The sequence below is a fragment of the Molothrus aeneus genome, chromosome 3, assembly GCF_037042795.1.
Source record: "Molothrus aeneus isolate 106 chromosome 3, BPBGC_Maene_1.0, whole genome shotgun sequence".
In the NCBI taxonomy this organism is placed as follows: Eukaryota; Metazoa; Chordata; class Aves; order Passeriformes; family Icteridae; genus Molothrus; species Molothrus aeneus.
The window spans coordinates 28,360,281-28,383,657 of NC_089648.1; the positions used below are offsets into that span (position 1 = coordinate 28,360,281).

The 23,377-nt window shown below is 33.8% G+C and overlaps 1 protein-coding gene across 1 annotated transcript in view; it reads left to right on the plus strand.

Annotated features, from left to right (window-relative positions):
• The window catches only part of KIF6 (kinesin family member 6), a 154,018-nt gene that overhangs the window by 49,890 nt on the left and 80,751 nt on the right, over window positions 1-23,377 (plus strand). The window contains exons 11-13 of the mRNA XM_066547877.1: window positions 10,559-10,664; window positions 11,503-11,629; window positions 13,692-13,904. Of these exons, the coding sequence (XP_066403974.1) occupies window positions 10,559-10,664; window positions 11,503-11,629; window positions 13,692-13,904 (446 nt within the window). The remainder of the gene's footprint in view (window positions 1-10,558; window positions 10,665-11,502; window positions 11,630-13,691; window positions 13,905-23,377) is intronic.

The window sequence follows — 23,377 nt, forward strand, 5'->3', positions numbered from 1 at the left end:
TGTTTTTTCCTCAACAATCAAAATTCTTCAGGGATATTTTTTTTTTCATTTAATGGAAGGAAAAATTCTGTCAAATATGCTTTCCTCATAATTGCTACAATGTCACGTTACCATTCACTAAGTTTAAAACAAAATGGAAAACAAATGCTTTTGACTTTTCTTGAGAATGGTAAATTATAATATGATGCACCTTATCAGTTCTGTGACTAAAGCTACAGCTGTCTGGAATTCAGAATTCTGTTTTAAATGGTGAGCACTTGCATTACTGTGTCATACTTTTGATTTTATTAGCTTGTTCTCATAAATGTTAAACATAAATTAATTCTTCTGCTCTCGTTTTGTTTATCTAAAAAGCAAAGCTTAAAAATTTCAGCTAGACTACATAAGTGGTTCAGAATGTACTTCATAAAATGCTTCCAAAATCTGAATTGCTTGCTTTGGATTTTGCCTTCTATTTCCTCAGCAGTAAAAGGCTGATCTAAATTTTTCTTTGAGCTGAAGAATTACTTTCATATTTAAGGGGAAAAAAATTAGAAAAGGAGCTCTTTGAACTATTTTTAAAAAGTAGAAAATAACATCCTACATCCCAAATACAGGGAAATTGTACTCTTTCAGGTTTCAGCATTATACTTTAGAATAGAATTAAATTATCTTGAAATGATTTTTTTTTTGTGAATTGTATGCCAAAAGTAAAAGGGAAAGTCCTTTTTGTTTGAATAATTTGTGATTTTTTTTTTAATAATATAAATGAGCTCACTAGCAATTTTCAGTATGTGCCCAGAAAGTCAGGATTTCAAATCAACATCCTATGTTCCAGAGAACCCACGCTTCCAGAGCTTTTGCCAGCTGGAAATCTCTGAGAACAGGACCGGAAGTACTGGCTTAGCACTTTAATTTATTAATAACTTTACCTTATTTCTTTCAGATACATATGTTATTACAGACAATTCTGTATTTTACTTCAACAATCATATATTGTTCATCTTACTCAAGTCCTGGAGATCTCATTACTTCTGTCTTACATTTGTTCTGTTTCAACATCGTGACATCTGTATGCTATCATAGTATTAACAATATTGCACTGTTGTACAGTACAGACTTTAACAGTTACTCAGTTAAGCTGTTGAACAAATGGCTTCTTTTACAAAGCAGAGCAAATGTTCTTATTTGCTGATGTCAGTGTTCAATTTCATTTGCAAGGTGGAAGAAATAAAGGCATATCACCTTGCCTTTTGGCAACACAGTTTTGCAGACCATAGATCCGTGTAGAAGTTAGCAGATTGACCGACATGAACTGTGTAGGCAGTATTAAAGAGAAAACAAGCTACCTTAGCTATAAAGTAGTCTTAAGATATCTCATGTTAACTACTTGCTTAGATGCCTGATTTAGAATGCTATAAAATCAGTGTATTTTCTTAGAGGATGTATTTTCTCCTACATGTTATGAAATCTGTAGCAACAGTGCAGAAAGTTCAGATTCCTAATGCAAGCAGCTAAGCTATGTGCTTAAATTGTAAATAATTTTCTGTGATCCTGCTTTTTGTTCCAAGGCCCTTGAAAGTAGGGCAAAAAAATCTTATTTCAACCGATTACCTTTTGCATTGAAACTATTCAGAGATAATAAACTGTCAAGTTCTTTTCAAAGGATAGCAAGTTTGTTTCAGCATGGGGGTGGGAGGGAAGTAGATGAACAACTGTGTCCCGCTTTTTAGTGTTCAAAATTATACCAGTCATCTAACGTTATATGGTTTCAACAGTAATAGTGAAATAAACACATATTAGTGAGGTGTATGGAGAAAACATAACATAGCTTCCATTGATTATTTATTTGTTTGAAAAAATCTTGGAGACAATTTGCAAATATATATGACCAAATGTGATCATAGAAGCTTTTTGAATCTCACTGAAATTCATTGAATATTTGGTCAGGTGCATTATAAAGGTACCACTAAATATCTGTTTGCATCTTTTGGAACTTTGAATACTTTTTGATAGTCTTTTTCTTTTGATAAGTAGTAACCTGTAAGTGATACTTTACAGAGTTTTTTTAAACTACTTCTGTCTTCTATACTGTAGGATTATCTTGGTGTTCATCCATATGAGTACTTTTGGCTTCTTTGAATTGCTGTTATGCTTGTCCTATGTAACTTCATTTTATTTCAAGTTCTTCCTACTTTGTAGATATTTTGATTTTTTAAAATTTTGATAAACTAAAGGTTGATTTTCTCTTGCTACTTTTAGATATACTCCAGTGATTAGAACATAACTACTGTTATGGCCGCAAGTATTAGCTGGCAGTGAGTAGCATTCCTTTCTGTATGTGCTTTTGTATTGTTTTTATAAAGTGCTGTTGAAGAAGGAAATAATCTACTCAGCAAGCTACTTGACATGTTTCTTCTCTGAAAAAAAAGTTGCATGTGTAGAATTAAAGGCAATAGGCACCTTTTTCTCTCAGAAACCAGCCTTGGTCTTTTTATTGTCCAGTCCAAATCACCCCTTTTCTTACTGATACAAAGATTTAGAGCTGTGTGCATTTCATCATTGAAACGAATACTTTTCAACTGTGTAGAAACTCATCTTACATCTGTTTGCCACATGGTAGCCATCTAATTCAGAAGAATCTCCTGAAATATGTAGTTGTTAGAGCACTATATAGATATTTTTCAAAACTGTATAAATCTTCCAGTCTGTAGAAGCGTAAAGGCATTCAAAGGCTTACTGCTGTTACTACCCTAGTCTATGACTGAACCAAATCAATGCAGCCTTTACCAGGGCTATGATAATAGAACTATTCTATGAAATACCTACTGAAGGGATTGTACAAAGACTTATTTAACTGCTTCCACTATTTACCTGAATTATTATTTCACCCAGAAGTTAGCACACTTTTGTTAAATGAGGGGTTAAGCAGTTATTTCTGGACACAGCATACAGCATTATCCCTTATAAATGTCAGTTAAGCTGTAATATGTAGTACCTGTCAGCAATGTATAACAGCTCTTCTCAGGGCAAGCTGGGTGTATTCTGTGTACTTTTACCTTCTGTCATTTCATTCACAACAATGCCTGGAAATACCTTTCCTTTTTCCCCCTATCTTCCATAGCATTTTTCATAGAATCCACTACTTTGAATCTCCATGGTCTTCCCATGCTGATGCGCACTTGAAGCTAATTTAGCTTCAAGTTAGCTGTTCTTAAATGTAAGTCATTCTGCTTCCACTGTCACGCATGTTTTAGATCAATGAATTCATAAAACTTTGAGATGTGGCATTCCTATTTAAACAATATAGACATCATTATTAAACTTAATAATAATTTTTGGAATTAATATATTTTAAACAAAGTTGATACCAATTATGTTAGCAATAGGAAAACTATTGCAAAATCAAGGTAAACAAACTTGTTTAATAAAACGAACTCTCTAATTACCACAAGTTCTTCATTAGCTGCCTTGTTAGCAGCCTAGTTTTCATAAACTTAGATTTTTGCTCGTGACAGAGTTCACAACTAACACACAAAATTAATTGTTATTTAAGTGGACTTAATTTTGATACATAACATACACTGTCAGTGATCAGGGGTTAAAAGGCAAGTTCTCTCAGGAATGAATCATGGCACATAAAGCAAGGTCAAAACAAGTCCTTCCAAATCTGTGTTTTGAGACTGTGCATCCTGCAAGCTACTGAGAGCTCCAAACTTTAAAAACTTACTCAGTTGGCTGGGAGTGCTTTTCTGATGCATTTCAGCTGTGTAATTTGCACCCTGGTTCATCCAAACAAGTGACTGATTCAGAAACAGATTTTTAGAAAAAATATAGGTGCATGTTATTTAATGAATTGGTAAAAGCGAAGTAGTACAGTGCTCAGTTAATCATTCTGAAGTTGTGCTATCAGAAAAATTGCATGGAATCTGAAGCAATGTGGGTAGAAAAGTTTTATGATTTATGTGTAGTCTAATCAGTAAGCAGTCTTCATTAAAGAAGAATTTCTGAAGGGTGGAAAGTAACAGAAGAGAAATAAAGTTGATAATGTAAAAGCTGTCTCTGAGCTGCAGTACAATGTGTGTTTACATTATTTGCAAAAGAAAAGATATAAAGAGGGGAAGGGTCCACCAAGAACTTGGGCCTGATTTACAGTCACTAATGAAAGAGCACTGTTAGTTTAACATGTGTCCATCCCAACTGTTTATGACTGTTCTACTGTGAGTTTTCTTCCAAGCATCAGCACAAGGGCTTGTGCTTTACACAGCTTGTGGTTTCACGTTCTGTTATCATGATTAAAACCTGCCTGGATCAGCACTGTAATACTTTTCTTTTTGTACTATGTTAATATGTAAAGGGCCACTATCAAAATTAGTTTTAAATTAATCTTGTCAATTACTTAATACTGTTCCCTTGACAGTGACTTAAAAACTTTTGTGCTTGTGTGTAATCTTTTGCTCCTATTTGGGGTTTTGTTATTTGGTTTTGGTTTTTTTTCTGATGAGCACTGGGAAAGAAAGACCCATTCTTTGTTTACTGCTGTTTTTCACAGAAAATGGGTTTTTGTTTCATACTTCCCTATTCTTAATCCTTCTGAGAATTTCTGTTGGGAAAACTATTTTTTCTGATACAGCAGGGTTCTGGCAATAGTTTTCAGCATACCCTTGCTGCTCTTATTAATGTAAGTTAGGCCTGCTGTTCTCAGGGCAGAACATTGCAGTAGCAAAAGAACAGAAATCTATTAAAAATTACCTTGGATGCTCCATTTACTTTAATACTATCAAACCATATTCACTGCTCTGTAGTTTACCTTACAACGTACAAGAAGAAAGAGAAAAAAGTCAGTCACTTTGCATGCCCATGAGTTATGAGACATCTTCATATGATACTTATTTTCCTGTCATGTAAAATTAACAGTGATCATCTGTGTTCCAGTTTTGATTAGTGCAAATTCTGCATGAAAACATTTTTGAGAGCCTTACTAAGCTAAAACTAATGAAGAATGCAGCATCTGGCTTGCTAATGTTATTAACTATAACAAATGAAAGATTATTAGTTTAATATTTGTTATATTTGTTTATACACAAAAATAGAGTTTTTAGGATTTCTAAAATATACTTTTAGGTTTGGGGATTTTTTTTTAATACTAGTTTAATACTTTCAATATAAGTATCTTGTGGCTAGGTACTTCTGTTTCAGATAAATGGAGCCTTTTCTGATACAACTCACCTGCAGAACAAATTCCTTCAAATTTAAATAAATTAAATTGACCATCTTATGTTACAAGAGTACCAAATACATATATATACATATGACATATTTCCACTGAAGCAGTTAGGTGTAACAAGTAAGCAATTCAGTAATTCTCAATTCAGTGTTTGTACCTAGCTCCATAATTCAGTTTCTACTGAATTGCAGTTAATTAAACTGCTTCCATCATAGCTTTTTCCTATCAATCTGACTTTAAAAGCAGAGCAGTGTGAATTCATAGCTATAAGTATTTTTTTATAAGGGTCTCTCCAGTGTATATAAAATTCCTGGTGTTGATCTTCAGATGATAGTACAGAAAGCATCTCTTTATCTGGTTTTCTGCCCCAGTGAGTGATAGGTATTTGTTACAAGGTTTTTGGCGTAATTTCATTACTAGGCCTTTTTCTTGATTATCTTGAATTTTAATTGGGGGGATTATTTTTTTTTTGCTACCGATTGATACCTTCCTTGCAAAGTCATTTTGTAAAGTTATAACAGAGAACTAGAATGTCAAAACAGGTATTTATTTCTTCTGTAGTCCACTTTTCATATAACAGGGAGGTCCAAGACTGCTGTAGTGCTGCTCTCCAAAAGTACAGTCAAGAAAGGAAAACATAATGTCATACTGTAAGCAGGAGTGCTCACATATATTCAATGTTATGGAAAGTGGTATTGGTATGTTTGTTAGTTGATTTTTTTTTCTTCTTGATTCTAGCTGGTTTTCATTATATGCTTGAACCAAAGCATTTAAACATTTTTTACTTCCCTCTAGTTTATGAGTTACCTTGGCATTCTCAATCATTTTATAGAACCTATGTATATGATTTTCTAAATTATTTTCCAATTGACTTTTGGCAATTTGTGTAATGGGGAAATCAAGGTTCATCCTGGGTTGTTTTGGGGAGAAGAAAATCTCAGTCACCTACTTAAAAATTTTTCAAACATGGTATGTATTCTGTGTCTAGCATGCTCTTTCCTTTAGCAATTTCATTATCAAAACACCCTTCTTTGGGCAGCTTTATTTTATAATTTCTGTTTTGAGAGAACATAAAAATATTGGCCATTATTCTCAGCATAAAAGCGTAAGTTAATAAAAGAATTAATTGCTCAGGTCTTTTTGAAAGAAACTCTAGTTCACAACTCTTACAGAAAATAGGACATACTGACTGACTAGGTGTATGGTCTCGGGACTGAGCCACAATAGATGACTAAAAATACTTTATTTCCTATGCCTTTTTTATTCTAGTATGACTGAGTAAAAAATGAGCCTTTAGAAAAAGACTGGTTTTATTTTACCTCATGATTTCATATTGCCTTTGTTCTGCCACTTACCCATGTTTCTGAGTTGATCAGTAAAGGAAGATTTGCTAGAAAGTTCTCAGGACTTCTTTTTCTCTATGAGTTTCTTGCTACTCTTGAACAGCTGGATGCTACTTTGTTCAGTGTTGGGATGTTTAATCTGTTCTGGTTCAATTCTTGCTGACATTTTCTTGCAAAAGTCTTTGGTTCAAGGAAAGCAGTTCAATGTGCATTCTCCTTGTAGAAAGCTAAGGATCAAACATAGGTGACTATTTCAGAAGATGCTGTTATTGCTAAGGAGAATGGTATTATCCATCTCTTGAAAGTAACAGAATGAAAAATGAAAGCTATTTTGGCTCTCCTTTATTTTCAAAAAGGTTTTTCTCACTGTCTCTATTGGAGGATGACTACAGTTTGTGCATGGTTTTGACCAGAAAAAATGTTCTAGGCTTGTAACTGTAGGTGCCCTAAATGAATTTCATAGATCTTTTACAGCCCTATTTTATATAATTCTGTGCTCTAGTTTTCATTTATTCTATATATTTAATTTTATGGAATATTTAGAGAAAAATAGTAAACTGATTTTGTCAGGAATATGAGAAGTAAAAAGGATACTCCTCTTGTAAATTCTGTTGTCATTTGTTTTTGTGCCACCTACCAAACAGATATACCTTGTCTAATATATCTTAGGAAAAGGTAAATGTACAGTCAGTATTCCTTTTTTATCCTTATTCTCATCTGTATTTTTTTCCCTTGCCCTGTGATTCTTCATTGTCTCCTTCATAAATCTTGTAAATGTTTCTGGAAATGAAGTAGCATTGTCTTTTTTTAATTTTTCAAACTGAAGATCTGAACTGTATAAATTCATTTTTGTTTTGACAGTCTTTGAGCTGCTGAATCAGTTAAACAAAAGATGGTTCAGTTTACTAAGATCTACTCATTGAGAAGAGAATCTTCAAGTTGCCTCTGTATTGCATTGTTTATTTTGTACCTTTGTTTAGTGCTTCAATTTTCTGGAAGAAGTCCCAGAATGTCAAATGTGTTGCCAGACTCTGTGTTTATTTTAGAAAGAGTTCTGGTTGGTGTTTTTTTATGTGGAAACCTAAAAGTGTGAGAGAGGCAGTGATTTCTTTTGCTAGAATTCATGGAGATTTGCATGGCTGGTTTTCTTTTATTTATTTATTTTAATTTTTCTTTTATCCATAGCATTTAGACTTGGATGGTCTTTTCCTTTTCTTGTTCTCAGTCTTAACAATTAAATATTGAAAATTTATCTAAAAATTTAGTGATAATCTAGGGTTTCCTACAACTGAGAAAGAGGCTGAATTTGTTTATAACTTCAGATTTACACTGTGCTATTTTAGATTTGCCTCAGCCTTTTGATGCTTAGATCTCTTTTGGCTTTTATGTACTACTTGGAAATCAAAAAATGAATTATATTGTTGTAATTTTTCAAGAATTCAGAAAAGGTAACATGAGAGGGAGGAAATAACAGTTTATATCTATAACTACAACTTGTCTAGTTTGCTACACTTAACAAATGAACCTTGACTCTTGACTGGAATAATAATTTCAAAAAATAGAGCATTATGTTTCAGGAATTATATATTCTTTATCTTTTTCTAGAAATATTTTCACATTATAGTAATTGTAATTGCAAGTCAGGGCAATTTTTATGATTGATTCCCATAGCCTAAATCTGTTGTAATCTGAGTATGGGTAAATCCCTGGCAACCAGATAATCTTTGAAAGGTTAAAACATCTCCTTCATAATTTCTAGTTGAAGATAAAGGCCCATTTTTGTAGATGACTTCATATAGTCAGTCTAGACAATCTAATTATCAAAAATAATTTTTTTCTTCTTTCCTCTTACTTACTGAAACCAATATGGTGCTTAAGATATGACAAATACTCACTCTGTGTAATCACAATCATATTCTCGTTAAAAGTAAAAATGCCTCTCTTTTCCCAGTGCTTACACAAATGCCTGCCTCCATGGATGAAGGATTAATTCTCCTACTCTTTGTGCTTAGTGTGTCTGCAGAGAGCCTGAGTAACTTTGTACTATTGGCTTCTGTTCTGCTGTACTCTTAATGCTGTGAAAAATCATGTAGCAATAAATAAAATTTTGGGTTATTTTACTGAGTAAATTTTGTTATCTCTTCAGTTGAGAAGCAAGTCAATGCCAATAATATTTATGTAGCTAATGTTTCTCTTTGAATTTCCTTACCTTCAAGCTCTCCACATGTACAGCTCACATTGACTTCAGGGAGTGTCCTATAAATTCAGAAGTTGTGAATTTTGGACATTTGATGAGTGGAATACACAACATATATGTCTTTTGCTATTTAAGTGAAATTATGAAAATGGGAAAGCAAAGTTTGTTTGAAACTAATCCTCTTGTTTCCTTTTTCTTCTGTTCTGAGCATTGCCACTTTGCTATCTCTAGAGGAGATACATACCAAAACTTTCTGTTACGTTTTCCAATTTTCATTCCAGTCCTGCAGCATTATTTTCTCCTGAAAATAATGTTAAGGTTTTTTTTCAGATTGTCATGCATGTTATTGTTTCACTCTCCAGCAGGGATTTCCTATTACTGTAATGTGAAGAATTTCAGTGAGAGAAGTCTGCAGAAGCAGGGAAATACCACAAAACATACTCTAGGGTCAGCTTTGGATGCTGTGATATTATAATGCCTGCAATTTTTCTGTGTGGTTACAACAAAGTGATTCTGATAATAAAATGGCAACAAGATTCCCAATCCCATAACTGAAATGACTATGAAGTGACATTCAGAAGGCTTGCATATATAGTGGGGAGCTGAAAAAAACTAGTCCAAAAGAAACACCAAACACAGAGATGAACTCTTGCCCTTCTTGGCCGCTTGATGCAGCTACCTTAGATTCCCTAGCTCAGGCTTAGAACTTAAGTTCATCTTCTGAGGATGATAACCTAAGTAAACATTTAAAATTATAAAGTCATGTTTACAGGGCATATGCCTGTCGTTGTTGCCTGCCATTTGCCTATTAAATAGCAAAGAGCATTTGTCAGGAACCAGGAATCTGTAAATCTGAACCCAGTTGATGGAGTTTGAATTTGCACTTGCAGTTTCCCAGAAATATACCTTAGTAAGTGGGTTAAAAGTCTAATTTGGGCTTAGAAATTCTCTTCCCTTTGTCTTGAGAATGAACTGCAATGCATCCTGAAATATGACACCTGGAAAGATGATGACAGCGTGTAAGAGGAAGACTGACTCTATCTGTAGAGATGTGACATCTGGCCTAAACCATGATATATTACGCCTGTATAGGTTTCTGGTCCGATAATTTTAATTTGGTTTTAAAAAATACAGAGGGTGCTTCTCTGTGCCAGGTTGTCTTATGAAGACCAAATTACTGAACGGTATCTCCCTAAGAAAGATTTGCAAGAAAACACATTGCAAGAGAATAAAATGCTAATTACATTTCATTCCTCAGAGGAGCAGTAGGTCTTTGAGAAGTGCATAAATATCTGCACTAGAAGATATTTTGCCTTATTTGGTGATTGGAGCAAGTAATTTATGCATGAAAGCTGTGCTATCTGCTGACTATTGTAATAGAAAAAGAAGTTGATTTTTCTTTTGCAGAAATAATCATATTTAGTTACAAATCCTATGCCCAAAATATTTTAAAGTCTAGTCTTCTGAGAGAGCAGATTTTAAGTCTTTTCAATTACGAGATAGCAGAAGAGCAAAAGGTTACAAAATAAATGAGAAAAAGAAAAGATTACTTCTAAGATGCTTTTAGTTCTAGAACTATTCCTTAGCGTGTACCAGTATGTTCAGAAATGCAGTTGTAGAATCTTTGGTATCAAATCCAGGTTTCATTATTCAGAACAAAAGTACATTTCAAATGCATGGACCTTGAAGAAAACTAGCCTATTAATATCAGGCAGCTTGGTACATTTTGTATTGTATTTGGCATGCCACTTTGCAGAGTTGTCTCCTTGTTTGTGAAATTTCTTTTTTTCTCTTCAAAAATGTAATTTCCAGGTTGGATGAGTTAATTGAAACATTTCTCAAAGATAATGATCCTGATAGCTCTCTAGATGTTGGTGCTGACATGCGGAAGATCAAGTATTGCTTCGTTCACATGAAGGTATTTTTTTAAATTGGGATCAAAGTGCGGCTGGTACTCTGAAAATAACTTAGAGATATTCGTGGTTAAAACGTGTTAAAAGAAATTCAATGTAGTTGAGAGGTACTGGGAAAGGGTAAAACAATTAAACTTTAAATAGTGTGGAAGACTCATAGAAAACTTAAATTTAGATGGGCAAATTCAGCAGCGTTTTGTGGAAACATCAGCAAGGATCCCAGTATGCAGTAAATTCTAAGAGACTGGAAGTTACTGGAATCAAGACAAGTTGTTTTTACATGGATAGATGTTCTCATCTGTATTTCCAGCATTACTGAGGCTCTATTTTGGACAAACTATGTTGACAGAGGTAAAAATGTAGGTTAAAAACCTCATATCCCTTTACCTGTTGCACTAATTCATCTCATGGGGTTGCAAGACCTTCTGAATCATTGAGAAAACAAGATACACTTGATAATTGTGAAATTATAGAAGATAATACTTTTCTGTATTGTGGGATATTATCTTTTCAATATAATAGTGTATACATTCCTGATTTTAATTTATTATTTTTAAATAATTCGTTTTTAATTATATTTTTAATCCTGTGATACTAGAGAACACTGGAGTTTGTGTAGAAAGAGTAAAGTAAATTCAACCCTTGCTAATGAAGATTAAAAAATACAATTTGTTTCATACTTGATTCAATGGATATAATTTGACAGTCAACTGTGGCATGATTTTTTTCTGTCAAGACTATAGAAAGGTTTTACCTTTCTTTCTATAGCTAGACTCCCTCAGAATAGAATACAGAGCTGGACAGAAAGTTAAAAGGGTGTGTATTTGTTGTTTCTCTTTATAGCAAATTATAAATCATCCAATGACTTCAGGTAAAAAACTGCTCTCAGAAGACATCTCTGAAGAAAAAAACAGTAATGAAGAACTGGAAAAACTGAAAGGACTTCTGCAGCAAAGAGACAATGAAATCAGTATCCTTTGTGGGGAAAAAAGTACTATTTGGATTTGAGATGATCTTACAACCATTTTTCTTTGTGTGAGAGAGGCTATACTGTGTTAAGGGAAATACTCAGTTCCCAGCTTTTATGTGACAGGACTTCTGCTTTGCACTTGCTTCTCTTTCCATTTTTACCAAAATCAAAATCCTGGATCCAAGCACGTCTTCGCTTTAGAATGATCCAACCAATAACCAAATATTGTGGATCAGGTGACACCTAAAACATTCTCCTCAAGCAAATTAAACTACTTTTTAGAGGGGGAAACTGATGCTATATAAAGACCAATCTATTACCTTACAAAGAATAGAATTTCCTGTGTGTCTTATTTTTAGCCAAATGAGGTGTTGCTTGGGGACTACTAGGCAATTTGCCCTTAGAACAAATATAAAACTTGTACTTTTTACATTTACATTTAAATCTTTTTGCACATAAAAGCACTAAACTGTTCAGACGTGCTTTGTCCATTTCACTGCCTCACAGGAAACATGAGTAGCTGCACTGCAGTATGACAGGTGGAAGGTATTTTTAGCAGTTTGGCAGACCTGTGGGCTAACCACAGCCACTACAGCTCCAGCTTTGCGGCTACTCAGTGGGGAAAGTTTGTAATACAGCAGAGAAATTAAAATATGGGGTTGTTGAATGTAAAGATAACAGGGTTTTTTTCACAGTTATTAGTAGAGAGCAAACTCAGTTGCATTCTTTGTGCTCAACAATTCCAACTCAGTTTTATATGTCAAATGAGAATGGCAATTTTCATTGGGGTGTAGCATGTTACCTGTCTGAACTGAGGTGGCAGGAAAGCTTCCCCATTTCTGCTCTTTCACAGATGATAAGATTGTGTTTTTCCAAGGTGCAGTTTCAAATAAATTTAGCTACTACACTAACTCATTTCTTTTGAAAGAATTTTCTTTCAAAAACTTCTTCAGTTTTTTTAATGTAAATTTTAATATCTGAATTCCCAGAAAGATTTCCTCCTGAAATGAATTACTTCATTAGCATGAGAAAAAAAGCAAAAGATCTCTATCAAATGCACTTCTGCTCAACAGAATTATGTAACTTTGCCCACAGAAGTGAAAGGAGGAAACTTGTGCAAATCCACATAAGAGTTAAATAGAAAGAATATAGGAAGACTTTGAAGACAAGACAGATTTAGGGAGTCTGCAGTGGCTAAGTGACAGTGCATCATCACTAGAACATTAATAACATGTCTAATGTGATGAAGTGGTGGGAAGTATGGAAGCTGTTGAATAAACTATGAGTTCCCTCTTGCCTACAGTAGCTAGAAGCTATCATAAAAACTGAATTGGAAACTGTTTTATTATTATTACTTAGTCTAGTTAATAATATTCCCCAAAGACTACTTAAAATTTCTGCTGTTCATTAAGAAGATTAATTAGGATTAAGAAGAGTAGCATATAAAAAAAACAGATCAGAGAGACTTCAGTGTTGCTAATTGAATGTATGCAGGATTTCCATTATATGTCCTCTATGAGCTGTTAAGCAAAATGTATTTATATTTAATATACTTCCAGTAAATCCACAGTGTTATTGCAAGAAATTTCCTAAAGACTTTTTCTGAATTTTAGTGAACCTTTTGTGAAAAGCTTACAGATAGAATATACTTGCAAGGCTACCTGTAAATTAAGAGGTTTTTTCTTTTGTTATTCTGTACTAAAAAAGTTTTTTTATTACAGAATTTAAAAAATAAAAAGGGCCTACCACAATGGCAATAAGATCCTGTTTGTCTGTAAATGCTTTTATCAGGAGTTGATTGAATGGCATCAGCCATTGTGGTCGATGTGTGACTTTGTTATTGTTTTAGTAAGAACTAATCTGCTGTTTGGAAAAACTGAGGTGGATGAAAATAATTGCAAAGAATATGTCCAACTTTATTTTCACATTCACACATATGCTTCCATAATGTGAATTTTTTCACTTTGGAAAAAAATAAAAGGCTTATGGGCAAACAATGATGATAGTCGCTTTAAAAAAAAAAAAGGGTAAGAAAAAAATTTTTCCTTAATATATTTTGCAGATATTCTGGTAACTATGCTGAAAAAAGAAAAAAAGAAAGCACGAGATACTCTTTCCCAGCTTAATGCCACCTCTGCTGGTTCTGCAGTCTTGGAGCAGTCTCCTTCTATGAGCTTGGAAGAAAGTCAGAGTCCATCTAGATGTTCTAGTCTGAAAGAGGCAAAAGTTTCCAGTTCTTCCATTCCCAGACTACCTTTTCCTTCCAGAGCAACAGGTTAGTGTAATTAATTAAGTGAACAGTTATTGCATCATTCCAGTATGATTTATAGTATATCCTATTAATGTGAACCAAAACAAGGAAGCTTTATTTTTAGTGCTAGTCATATTGTGCTAATCCTATATCTACAAATGCAGGGTTTTAAATTTAAAGCCCTCTAAGGTGCTGATGGCTTTTACAAATTTATGTAAATACTCTGTTGAACAGCTGTATGGAACCATAGTATAAATTCAGTTGCAGGCCCTTGATTCTTTCTGTAAATTAACAGAAAAAAATGAGAGTTTTAGCATAATTCATTAAGAAATATAAGGAAATAATATTTTCCCCTGGAAGATCCATTTCAATTTATCCGTATAAGTGATATTACAGGATTTAAGTTTGTGTTTAAATCATTGTAGAAGCAACTCAAACAATTGAAATAATATTGACCAGTTAGCATGGATTGGTAGGGCAGTTTTTATAGTGGTTATTTGAAAAATGTTAAATGTGGATCATTGCAATTTTCTTTCCTTACATCATTTGAGCTAGTTATTTATGAAAACAGGTAACAATATTCTTGCAAGTTGTTAATTTCAAAATCCACATGAAAAAACTTCTAATAACTGTAGACTATTATTCTAATAATTTCTAATTACTGTAGATTTTTCTTGCATGGTTTCATGTTTTCTTCATTTTCTAGTTGAAGTGTTCAAATAAAAAGATTTTTTGGTGTCAGCAGGTTCTAGAAGTTCTTATGTTTTTGTTACTAAAGAACATACCTCATCCTGAATTATCACATGCTACATATTCATGATTTATATTTCTGTAAGCTTTTTATACATTTTGGGGGATGGCTAGCTGAAGAAAACTTTTGATGTGCAACTCAGACATGGCAGCTGGCAAGTAGAAACTTAGGTTTTGCTAGAGTACTAGTGGGAATGGCATTCTTAAACCACATAAAGTTGCCAATTATCCTCTAAAATTGCATTGTAATTGAACTAGTCAGTTTTCACACTTGTTATTTTGTTTTAGTTGCTCAGCTACTGAGGAATTCCCTTTGCCTTCTACTTTTTGTATTAACCATCCTTCTTCTCATTTTATAGGAAGAATTTATTGGATTTGGTGTCACAATACTATAAACTAAATATAATCATGTCCTTATAACACATTTCCTTTTCATTACCTCAGAAATATGCCTGCAAATAATAGCTATATTTTTTCAACAAATTGATAGTATAATTAGATCTTTTATACAGTGGCATTTCTTCAATCTTTTAAAAAAACCCCTCATATGCATGAGAAAATTCTTAGTATTGATCAATGCATTCCCTTTTTACAAACATTGTGTGGGTACGTTCATATGAGTTTTCTTTTAATGCAAAGTAAGAAGTTTGAGCATGTCAGCTCAAATTGACTAGGTTGTACAACCTTATTGCCTGCACTCTGCACTGGCAAGGCCAGGTTGGATGGGGCCCTGAGCAGCCTGATCTAGTGGAAGATGTCTCTGCTCTTGGCTGGGGGTTTGGTACTTTGTCATCATCAAGGTCCCTTGCAATCCAAACTATTTTGTGATCCTTTGCTAAGTTTGGATGAGACATCATTCTCACTAAAGCACAGAGCCTCATTTTTCATCTATTGAAAGACTGAAAATTATGTTCATCACTATCCATTTCAAAATCTGTCTAAACTGTATATATGTATGCTATTTTGTCTATAGACTTTAAGAATTCACTAAAGATTGTGAAAGGGCTTGGGCCTGAGCCAGGGTCAAACTCCCAGGTTGAAGCTTCCATGTAGTATTAAAGCTATTCTTCATAATTTAAACGCTTTGCATCCTTTACATTGTTTATGAAGATTTCAATTTACAGCACAAGGGCTTTATAGTATGTTAACTATTTGAAAAATTTTGCTTTTCTTTTTATTTAATTCTGTACTATCAAACCTGCTATCAGCCTGATTTATTGCATTATAGCATCATATTTCTATTGTCTCTAATGTGTTTTTCATTTTCCTATCTAATTTCCTTATCCTGAAAGTTAAATTAGGAAATCAAAAGAGAATATAGGAAAAAAAATACTTAGTTTAACAAAATAGTTGTTGGAACATCTATCTAATAATTTTTTTAAAAAATATATATTTAGAACCGTTCATTTATTTTGCAGTTGATTTATTGTGTAGCTTTACATTTGCTTGCCCAGAAACAGACCTTTACCATTTTGTGATAGAATAATATTATTACCATTTTTTCTCATATGATCTAGGACCATATCTACATTGAAAGATATGTGTAACCAGGTTTCTTGTCTATCCTATCCAGACACTTCTTGAAGTAGGAGAAAGGCAATAATACTATTTCACTGCTGAGCTTGACGTAATAATCTGTGATAACAGGAAATTTATCTTGATCTCATCACAGCAGTAAAGCAATTCCTGGTCCAAATTTGTCCCTCAGCAGGCTGACTTTGAAGGTAAATGAGTAGTGACTCCAACAATAGTTAATGTTCTACAGGTACAGCTGTAATTTATCTCTTTTTAGGTCATCCTGCACTGAATGTGCATGGTCTTTTCAGAAGAAACTGAGTGAACATAAAAAATCTTCAAAGATTTTACATCCTTCCTGTACACTGTGCCTTTCCCCCACCATGTGTATTCTGAAACTCTTAACAGAAGCCTTTAATCACAGTACAGACTCAGAGATTAACAAGGCCTAACACCCAAATTTGATTTCCATGTAGTTTTTTGGGCACCATTATACAATATTATCAGCTGACAATACTAAGTTGTAAAGAGTTTATTCCATAGAGTCATAGAATTGCTTGGGTTATGTAAGGGTCGTTAAGAATCATCTAGTTTCAAACCCCCTGCCATGGCCAGGAATGCCACTCACTAGACCAGGCTGCTCAAGGCCTTATCCAAGCTGGCCTTGACCACTTCCAGGGGTGGGGAATCCACAACCTCTCCGGCCAACCTGTTCCAGTGCCTCAGCACCCTCTGAGCAAAGAATCTGTTCCTAACATGTATTCTAAACACACTGTCTTTCAGTTTAAAACCATTTATCCTGTCAATACCTGTCCATATAAAAAGTCCCTCTCCCTCCTTTTTATAAGCCTCTTTAGATAATGGAAGGACACAATGAGATCTCCCTGGATCCTTCTCTTCTCCATGCTGAGCAACCATAGCTGTCTTTGCCTGTGTCTGATTTAATGTTGAAAAGTACTTTTTCTGAACAGGTATGTCTTTAGCTGCTTGTTTGAATATTATATTTGAAATAATGTCACCAGTAAAATATTGTTGAACTTAAGATTTGATACCAGTGGTGACCTAATTAAGAACAGCTGCAATTAGACATGTGGGTCATTGTTTTGTATTGTGCTTTTTTCATTTTGTGTCAGAGTCTGGATTAGGCTGTACTTCTTGACAGCCACAGCAGAGAAATATGCAAATGCATGGTGTCGTAGTAATGCCCTAGCTTTCTCTGCTGGTTTTGGGTCACATAGCATTGAATTCTACATTAATTAAAAATTATACCAGTTTACATGCTGTCAGATTTCTTTTTCTTGGATCCCAGAAGACTTCTTTTAGGAAGGACTGGATGGCAGGCAGGCTGCCTGGAAGCAGTGGAAGGCTGCCTGCTGCTGTCATTTTGTCAAGTCAGATGGCATAAAACAGTGAACAGACCAGAACTTGCTATCTTAGTGCAAGTGTTACACCATAAAAGGGGATAACTTGCTTTTTAATATCCATCCTCCATCACAGAGAGCTCTAATTTATAAATCCATAACCACATGAGGGAGAAGTGAGCAAAATAGTCTAGCATAGTAGCCATTGTTATTATTGCATGATAATATCTTTCCTGAATCAGAAACAGACATAACTAGCCATGAATTTAAATTATGTTTCAGATGATCATACCAGAAAACACAAAGATAAGTTATTGGCATGATAGCCTGAGCATAACAAATGCTTCAACAATTTTGCTTTTAATATAATCATTTAGTTCATAATCATAAAGTATCTACTGCAGCTTTGTGTTAATAATTCATATCTTCTAGATATATAATTGTAGAACTACATGTAATCCTTCTTAGGAGTTGAGTCAATTGTTAATTAATAGTTTCAGGATAAATCAGAGAATGAATGAGTCTATCAAAACAAGAAAAAATTCAGACTTCATCAGACAGTAGAGTGATAAATATTGTATTGTATTTTACTTTTATTGCATTATATCACTTCTGTACAGAGAAGTCTTATTTTGGAATCAGTTTCTGATTTCAATGATGGCCGCTTGCCTCTTAGGATAATTCTGTCAGCATAAAAGATGATATATGTATTATATAATTTTTTTACTCTGCTAGATTTGTTTTTCTCCTGAAATATAAACAGTTTAGTTACCAGAAAACAGTGTGACTATTGTGACATTTAAAGAATGCAGTAAATCTTAGTAAGAGGTTCAATATGCTGATGTATTTGAGAGTGATTATTTTGGTCTTATGAAAGATTTTGTTAGGATAATGTTTTGACCAGTTTGAGCCCTTTCGTTTTCTTTTCATTGAGTAGTTGTGAAGTTTTTTGAGAGTTTTGTGAAGAATTTACCTTCTGTGTATCCCATTGATGATTTAAGATCACTTTTGCTTTACACCATGAAAACACCTATATGAAAAAGTATTCTTGCTGAAAGGCTGACTAGCTGGCTTAGAAATGTAAGGTGAGAAATGGTTTCTGTAAACAGATTATGCTTATGAATAGCATGAAAATAGTGATGCTAAGACACATACTACTCATTTCTGAATGCTAAATATTTCTGTCATGTATTAAGACATTTTAAAATATTTATCTTGTCTGTTTATGTAATAATTTGGGGAAAATGCTTCCTTCTCTTGTTGAAAATCTTTCTATTGTCTAAAAACAGAAAGTTCCCTAATGCAAAAGGCTGACTGAGGTTTTCAATCAGTGGTTTTCCATCCTATGTCTTTCACTTCAGAGAAAAGGCAGGTCTCAAACATTCAAAAAAATTATTTTCTTAGCAAACCCATATGTTTCTTGGAACATTTTCTGTGTCCAGTAGTGCTTTGGGACATCTGGGGGCAGAGTCTTGGCACTGTGTTCATGACAGATCTTTTGTTAACAAACACATGTAGTCATTTTATTGCTATCTGGCCAATAAAAGAGTTCACTGGTGCATTTAGGTCACTGCTCAGAATTACTGTTGATCTTTCTCATTAGTCAGAAAAGAAAGTATGTTCTACATTTTCTGTTAAAGGTCCAGGAAAAAGTATATGTCCCATTTGCTCTCCAGCTGAACTTCTACCAGCTCCTAGTAACATGTAGTGCATATTTCATTGCTACTGTTAAATCTTTGTAACAGCTATTTAAAACAAGATGTGATGTTTTGCTAATTTCTGAAGCATTAAATATTTTCTATAGTGCAGAGTGATTATAGTGTAGAGTGCATATTGCCAAGTTTAAGGACCAAGCAGGAAGTGTCAGACTTCACTGCTTGATTTACTAGTTTTAAAAAGTCTTCTAAATAAATTCAGCAAATATTAACAGACAGCAAAAGCTTTTGAACAATTTTATTCAACTTTACTTCTGATAAGCTTAACAAAGTTATTTTCTTATTTCAAGTTACCAGATAAAATGTGTATTGCTAGGGCTTCAATTTATGTCATAATTATGAATGGCTGTCAATGGCTATCAATGAGACATGTTTGTAGCATGTAGCTGTGAAAATTTTTTACTCTGTCATGTGCTGTTAGACATTTGGTATCTCTGTTGTCTTTTTAAATCACAGTTTTATTCTCTTTTTTAATCTTGTGACATGAACAAAAAGTAAAAATTAAAACTCAAAGTAATTTCTAAAACAGAATTACCCTCCTTAAATGTACACTCGCTGCAATAAATACCAAGCAGACTAACTCTCTGAATTTATAGGAAACTCAACTAGCTTCTGGGGCTTGCTCTTTTGTTTGTTTGGGTTTATTTTGGTTTTTTTTCAACATTTATTCTTCTATCTTACTGCTTCCAAGAGCTTTATTTTGTTGGAATTCACTGTGAGTCCACTGTGACTTTTGCTTGAGTGAGAACTTTGAACTCACTGAGGTTAGTAAACAGCAAAAAAAAAGAACTGTGTTAAGAAGTTTAAGACTCCAGAAACATCTCTGTAAGGAGCAACAGATGACTATTCCTTGTGACAAAGAAATATAATTACATGTTATAGGATTTAAAGGGAGCTTCTGCAATTGATATTCAGTGATAAAACCCCGCGTGTTACAATTTTCATCATCTTAACTAAGTGTTTAGAAATATGAACATAGGATTATTTTTATGAGATGAAACCCAGATTTTCCTCTTTGGAGCTTGGTCCCCATTTGCAACTTCAAAGGCAAATTTTGTAACTTGTAAGGATTTAATGAGAGTGAGGAGAAGATCATAGCAGTACTTTCACTAATTTTTCAGAGACACTGAACCTTACTTATATATTGAAAATGTTGTTATGTAAAAAAACTTAATTCTTCCATCAACAGCTTTTTCTTTCTTCACATTTATTTGGTTTTACAAAACATGTCTGTTTTTTCTAAAACTCTCATCATGTTGTTCTTTCCACTTCTCAAGTGGGAATCTCTTCTGATGTAGAACGTATGTTTGGAAGCTTGTTAAAGATGCTTTTGGAAGCTTTTACTGCCTTCCTCTTGAGTCTGTTTAGATGGGGAAACTTTCCAGTATTTTTATACTAGTTTACTGTTCTCTTATCCAGATTAGTCTGCTAAATGTAACCTAGTGCTCCTTGGAAGTTCTCTGCTATTTCAAATCTTTTTGGCTTTCGGCTTCATTAGCTATATTTTGGCTGTCTAAAAATACTATTGGATCCTTCAAACTAACTCCTTAAAGTTTTTTTCAGTATTTTTGATGGCTGAAGGTCTTCAGCTCTTGATATTTAGGAGGTAAAATATGCTTCTGAAAGTTTCTGCATGTTTGAAGGGTGATCAAATCCTTTATATATTGACTGTCAGGTTTGGCAAATACCTCTGTAAAACTTCTTCCATATTGTTGTTGTTATGAATACCAATCTTGAGAAGCTACAGTGCCTTTTAACAGAACCACTACGTGCAAATTATGTATGCATATGGGTAATCAAAATACTACAAAGTTCTTCTATTAGCTTAAGCTCTAGATATTTCTGTACAGATGTTACTAATTCTGCTAAATAATATAATAGTCTAGATTTCTGTCTCTTTTATTTGTGAATTTAACCTAAAAAAAACCTTTTTTTCATTCTGTTCCTGGCAGAAACAGATATTTTCTTGAGACTCTAGTCTCAGCATATTTGAATATAAAACCAGAGTAGGAATTAGTGGAAATATCCTACACATCCCTACCTTTTTTTCCTGATATTTGTACATTTAAGCAGGTTAAGTTTCATACAAATGTTTCAGGCCAATTTCATGCTTCTGTTCCTGTACAATTTTTTCATTGAAGTTTTCTATGCCTCAGTGATAATTGACTCTTAAGTTTTGGATGCTTTTGTAGAAAAAATCATTGCACAGTTCACTTACCTCTGATGCATCATCTTTTTTTCTCTTACACTTTTAACTCTGAAATACCTATTTAGTAACTATGCCTTTGATTCATTAATTTTCAGCCCTGCTATAAGTTCAGAAGGATACTTTCAAAAGAATAACATTATCTTCACAGGTTATATTTTATGTTTATTATACACTGTATATTTAGGTTAATTTGAGAAAAATTAGACCATTATAGACATCTGTGTGGAAGAAAAGAGTAACCACATAAATGAAAATAAGCTAACAGCTAATGATGGAGTGATACTTGGTTTTCCATGCTTATACAGTAAGTTTGGTAGATTTTACTTCCAGGTCAGGTAGAATCTCTTACTGATTTTTATTGCAAGGCTGGTCTTACAAATCTTTGACTGAAGTACTCTGTTGTAACCATCTACCAAGCTATATTGAAAGCAGTCTTTGATCTTTTTGTTCATAGAGTCGGGTACCAACTGGTCTAAGACTTCCTTAAGTTAAGGCAATTTTGTCATTTGAAATGATCACTCAGAGTTATACAAAGAGCTAAAGTTGTTCTTTGTAAACCTGTGCATATCAAAGATGCTTCACGTGCAGATAATATGCCATTTTCCTGTAGCAGAAGTTATGTGACTGAAGAAATTATTTAACATTTGTAAGCATTTAGCAGTAATTCCAGCTCTTCTTCAAATAATTTTTATCAGACTTGAATGCAGTGAGTGTTGGAGTTGAGCATGATATAAGTCTGTCTATTTTTGTGTTCTATTACAGTGTGCTCCTGTTTAATTTTCTCTCCCTTAACAGTTTCTTTGTTTTCCATTTTTCCTGGCAGTATTCCTCCTAGAGGTGAGTAATTTGGTGATGATTGAGCAAAACATTTGCTGAAAGATTTTGTTGTTTATTTTTTTAATGATTCTATGCTAAATACTCGCACAAATAGCCCTATCAAACTGTGAGACCCTTCCTGATTTTCAGCATACTTTTACTAAACCCTCATAAAAATAAAATTAAATTTCATCTTTTACTGTTTTCTAATCATCATTCTAATGTCCAAGAATTTTCTATAACCAGTATTCTTAATCTTTAATGTGTCTTGACTGTAATTATCTCAAGCCTTCTTAGTTTTGTCACCTCGTGGCCCTTGAACTGCTGCTGCATGTTCATGTTACTTAACTTGCTTACGGTTGCCATCTTAGCTATTGTAATGTTTCTTGTAACCCTGTAATTCCTTAAAATAAAGATCATCTCAGAAACAGCATTTTGAAGTTCAGCTCTAGGCAAAACTAATATAGACATGTAATCTTAAAATCTGGTGCTGTTAATATCAGATGCTGTGTTTGAAGGCTTCTGCAGTTTATTTTATTATGCATATTATAATGCCGCTATTGCTTTCTGCTGCCATTTTAGGCTTTCTACTACCTAGACATAAAAGCCTTTGAGAACATCAGTTTATTATGCTGGAAGTCACAATAAACTTTCCCAAAAATCTAAATGGAGAGATTAACTCCTTCCTTAATATTTGTTATGTATTTTAAGCACAAGTCTTATGAGGAACAGCTGAGGGATCTGAGGTTGTTTAGCCTGGAGAAAAGGAGGTTCAGGGTGGACCTTATTGCTCTCTACAACTACTTGAGAAGAGGTTGCAATGAGGAGGGGGTCAACCTCTTCTCCCAGGTAAAAAGTGACAGGATAAGAGGAAATGGCTTCAATGTTGTGCCAGGAGAGGTTTAGATTGGATATTAGGAAGAAATTTTACTCATAAAGGGTTGTCAAGCATACGAGCAGGCTGGCGAGAGGAGTGGTGGAGTCGCCATCCCTGGAAGTGTTAAAAAAAAGTGTGGATACAGCAGTTGGATGTGGTTTAGTGGTGAATATGGTGGTGGTGCTGGGTTGACTGTTGGACTCTGAGATCTTGATCTTGGGCTTAGATGACCTCAGAGATCTTTTCCAACATTA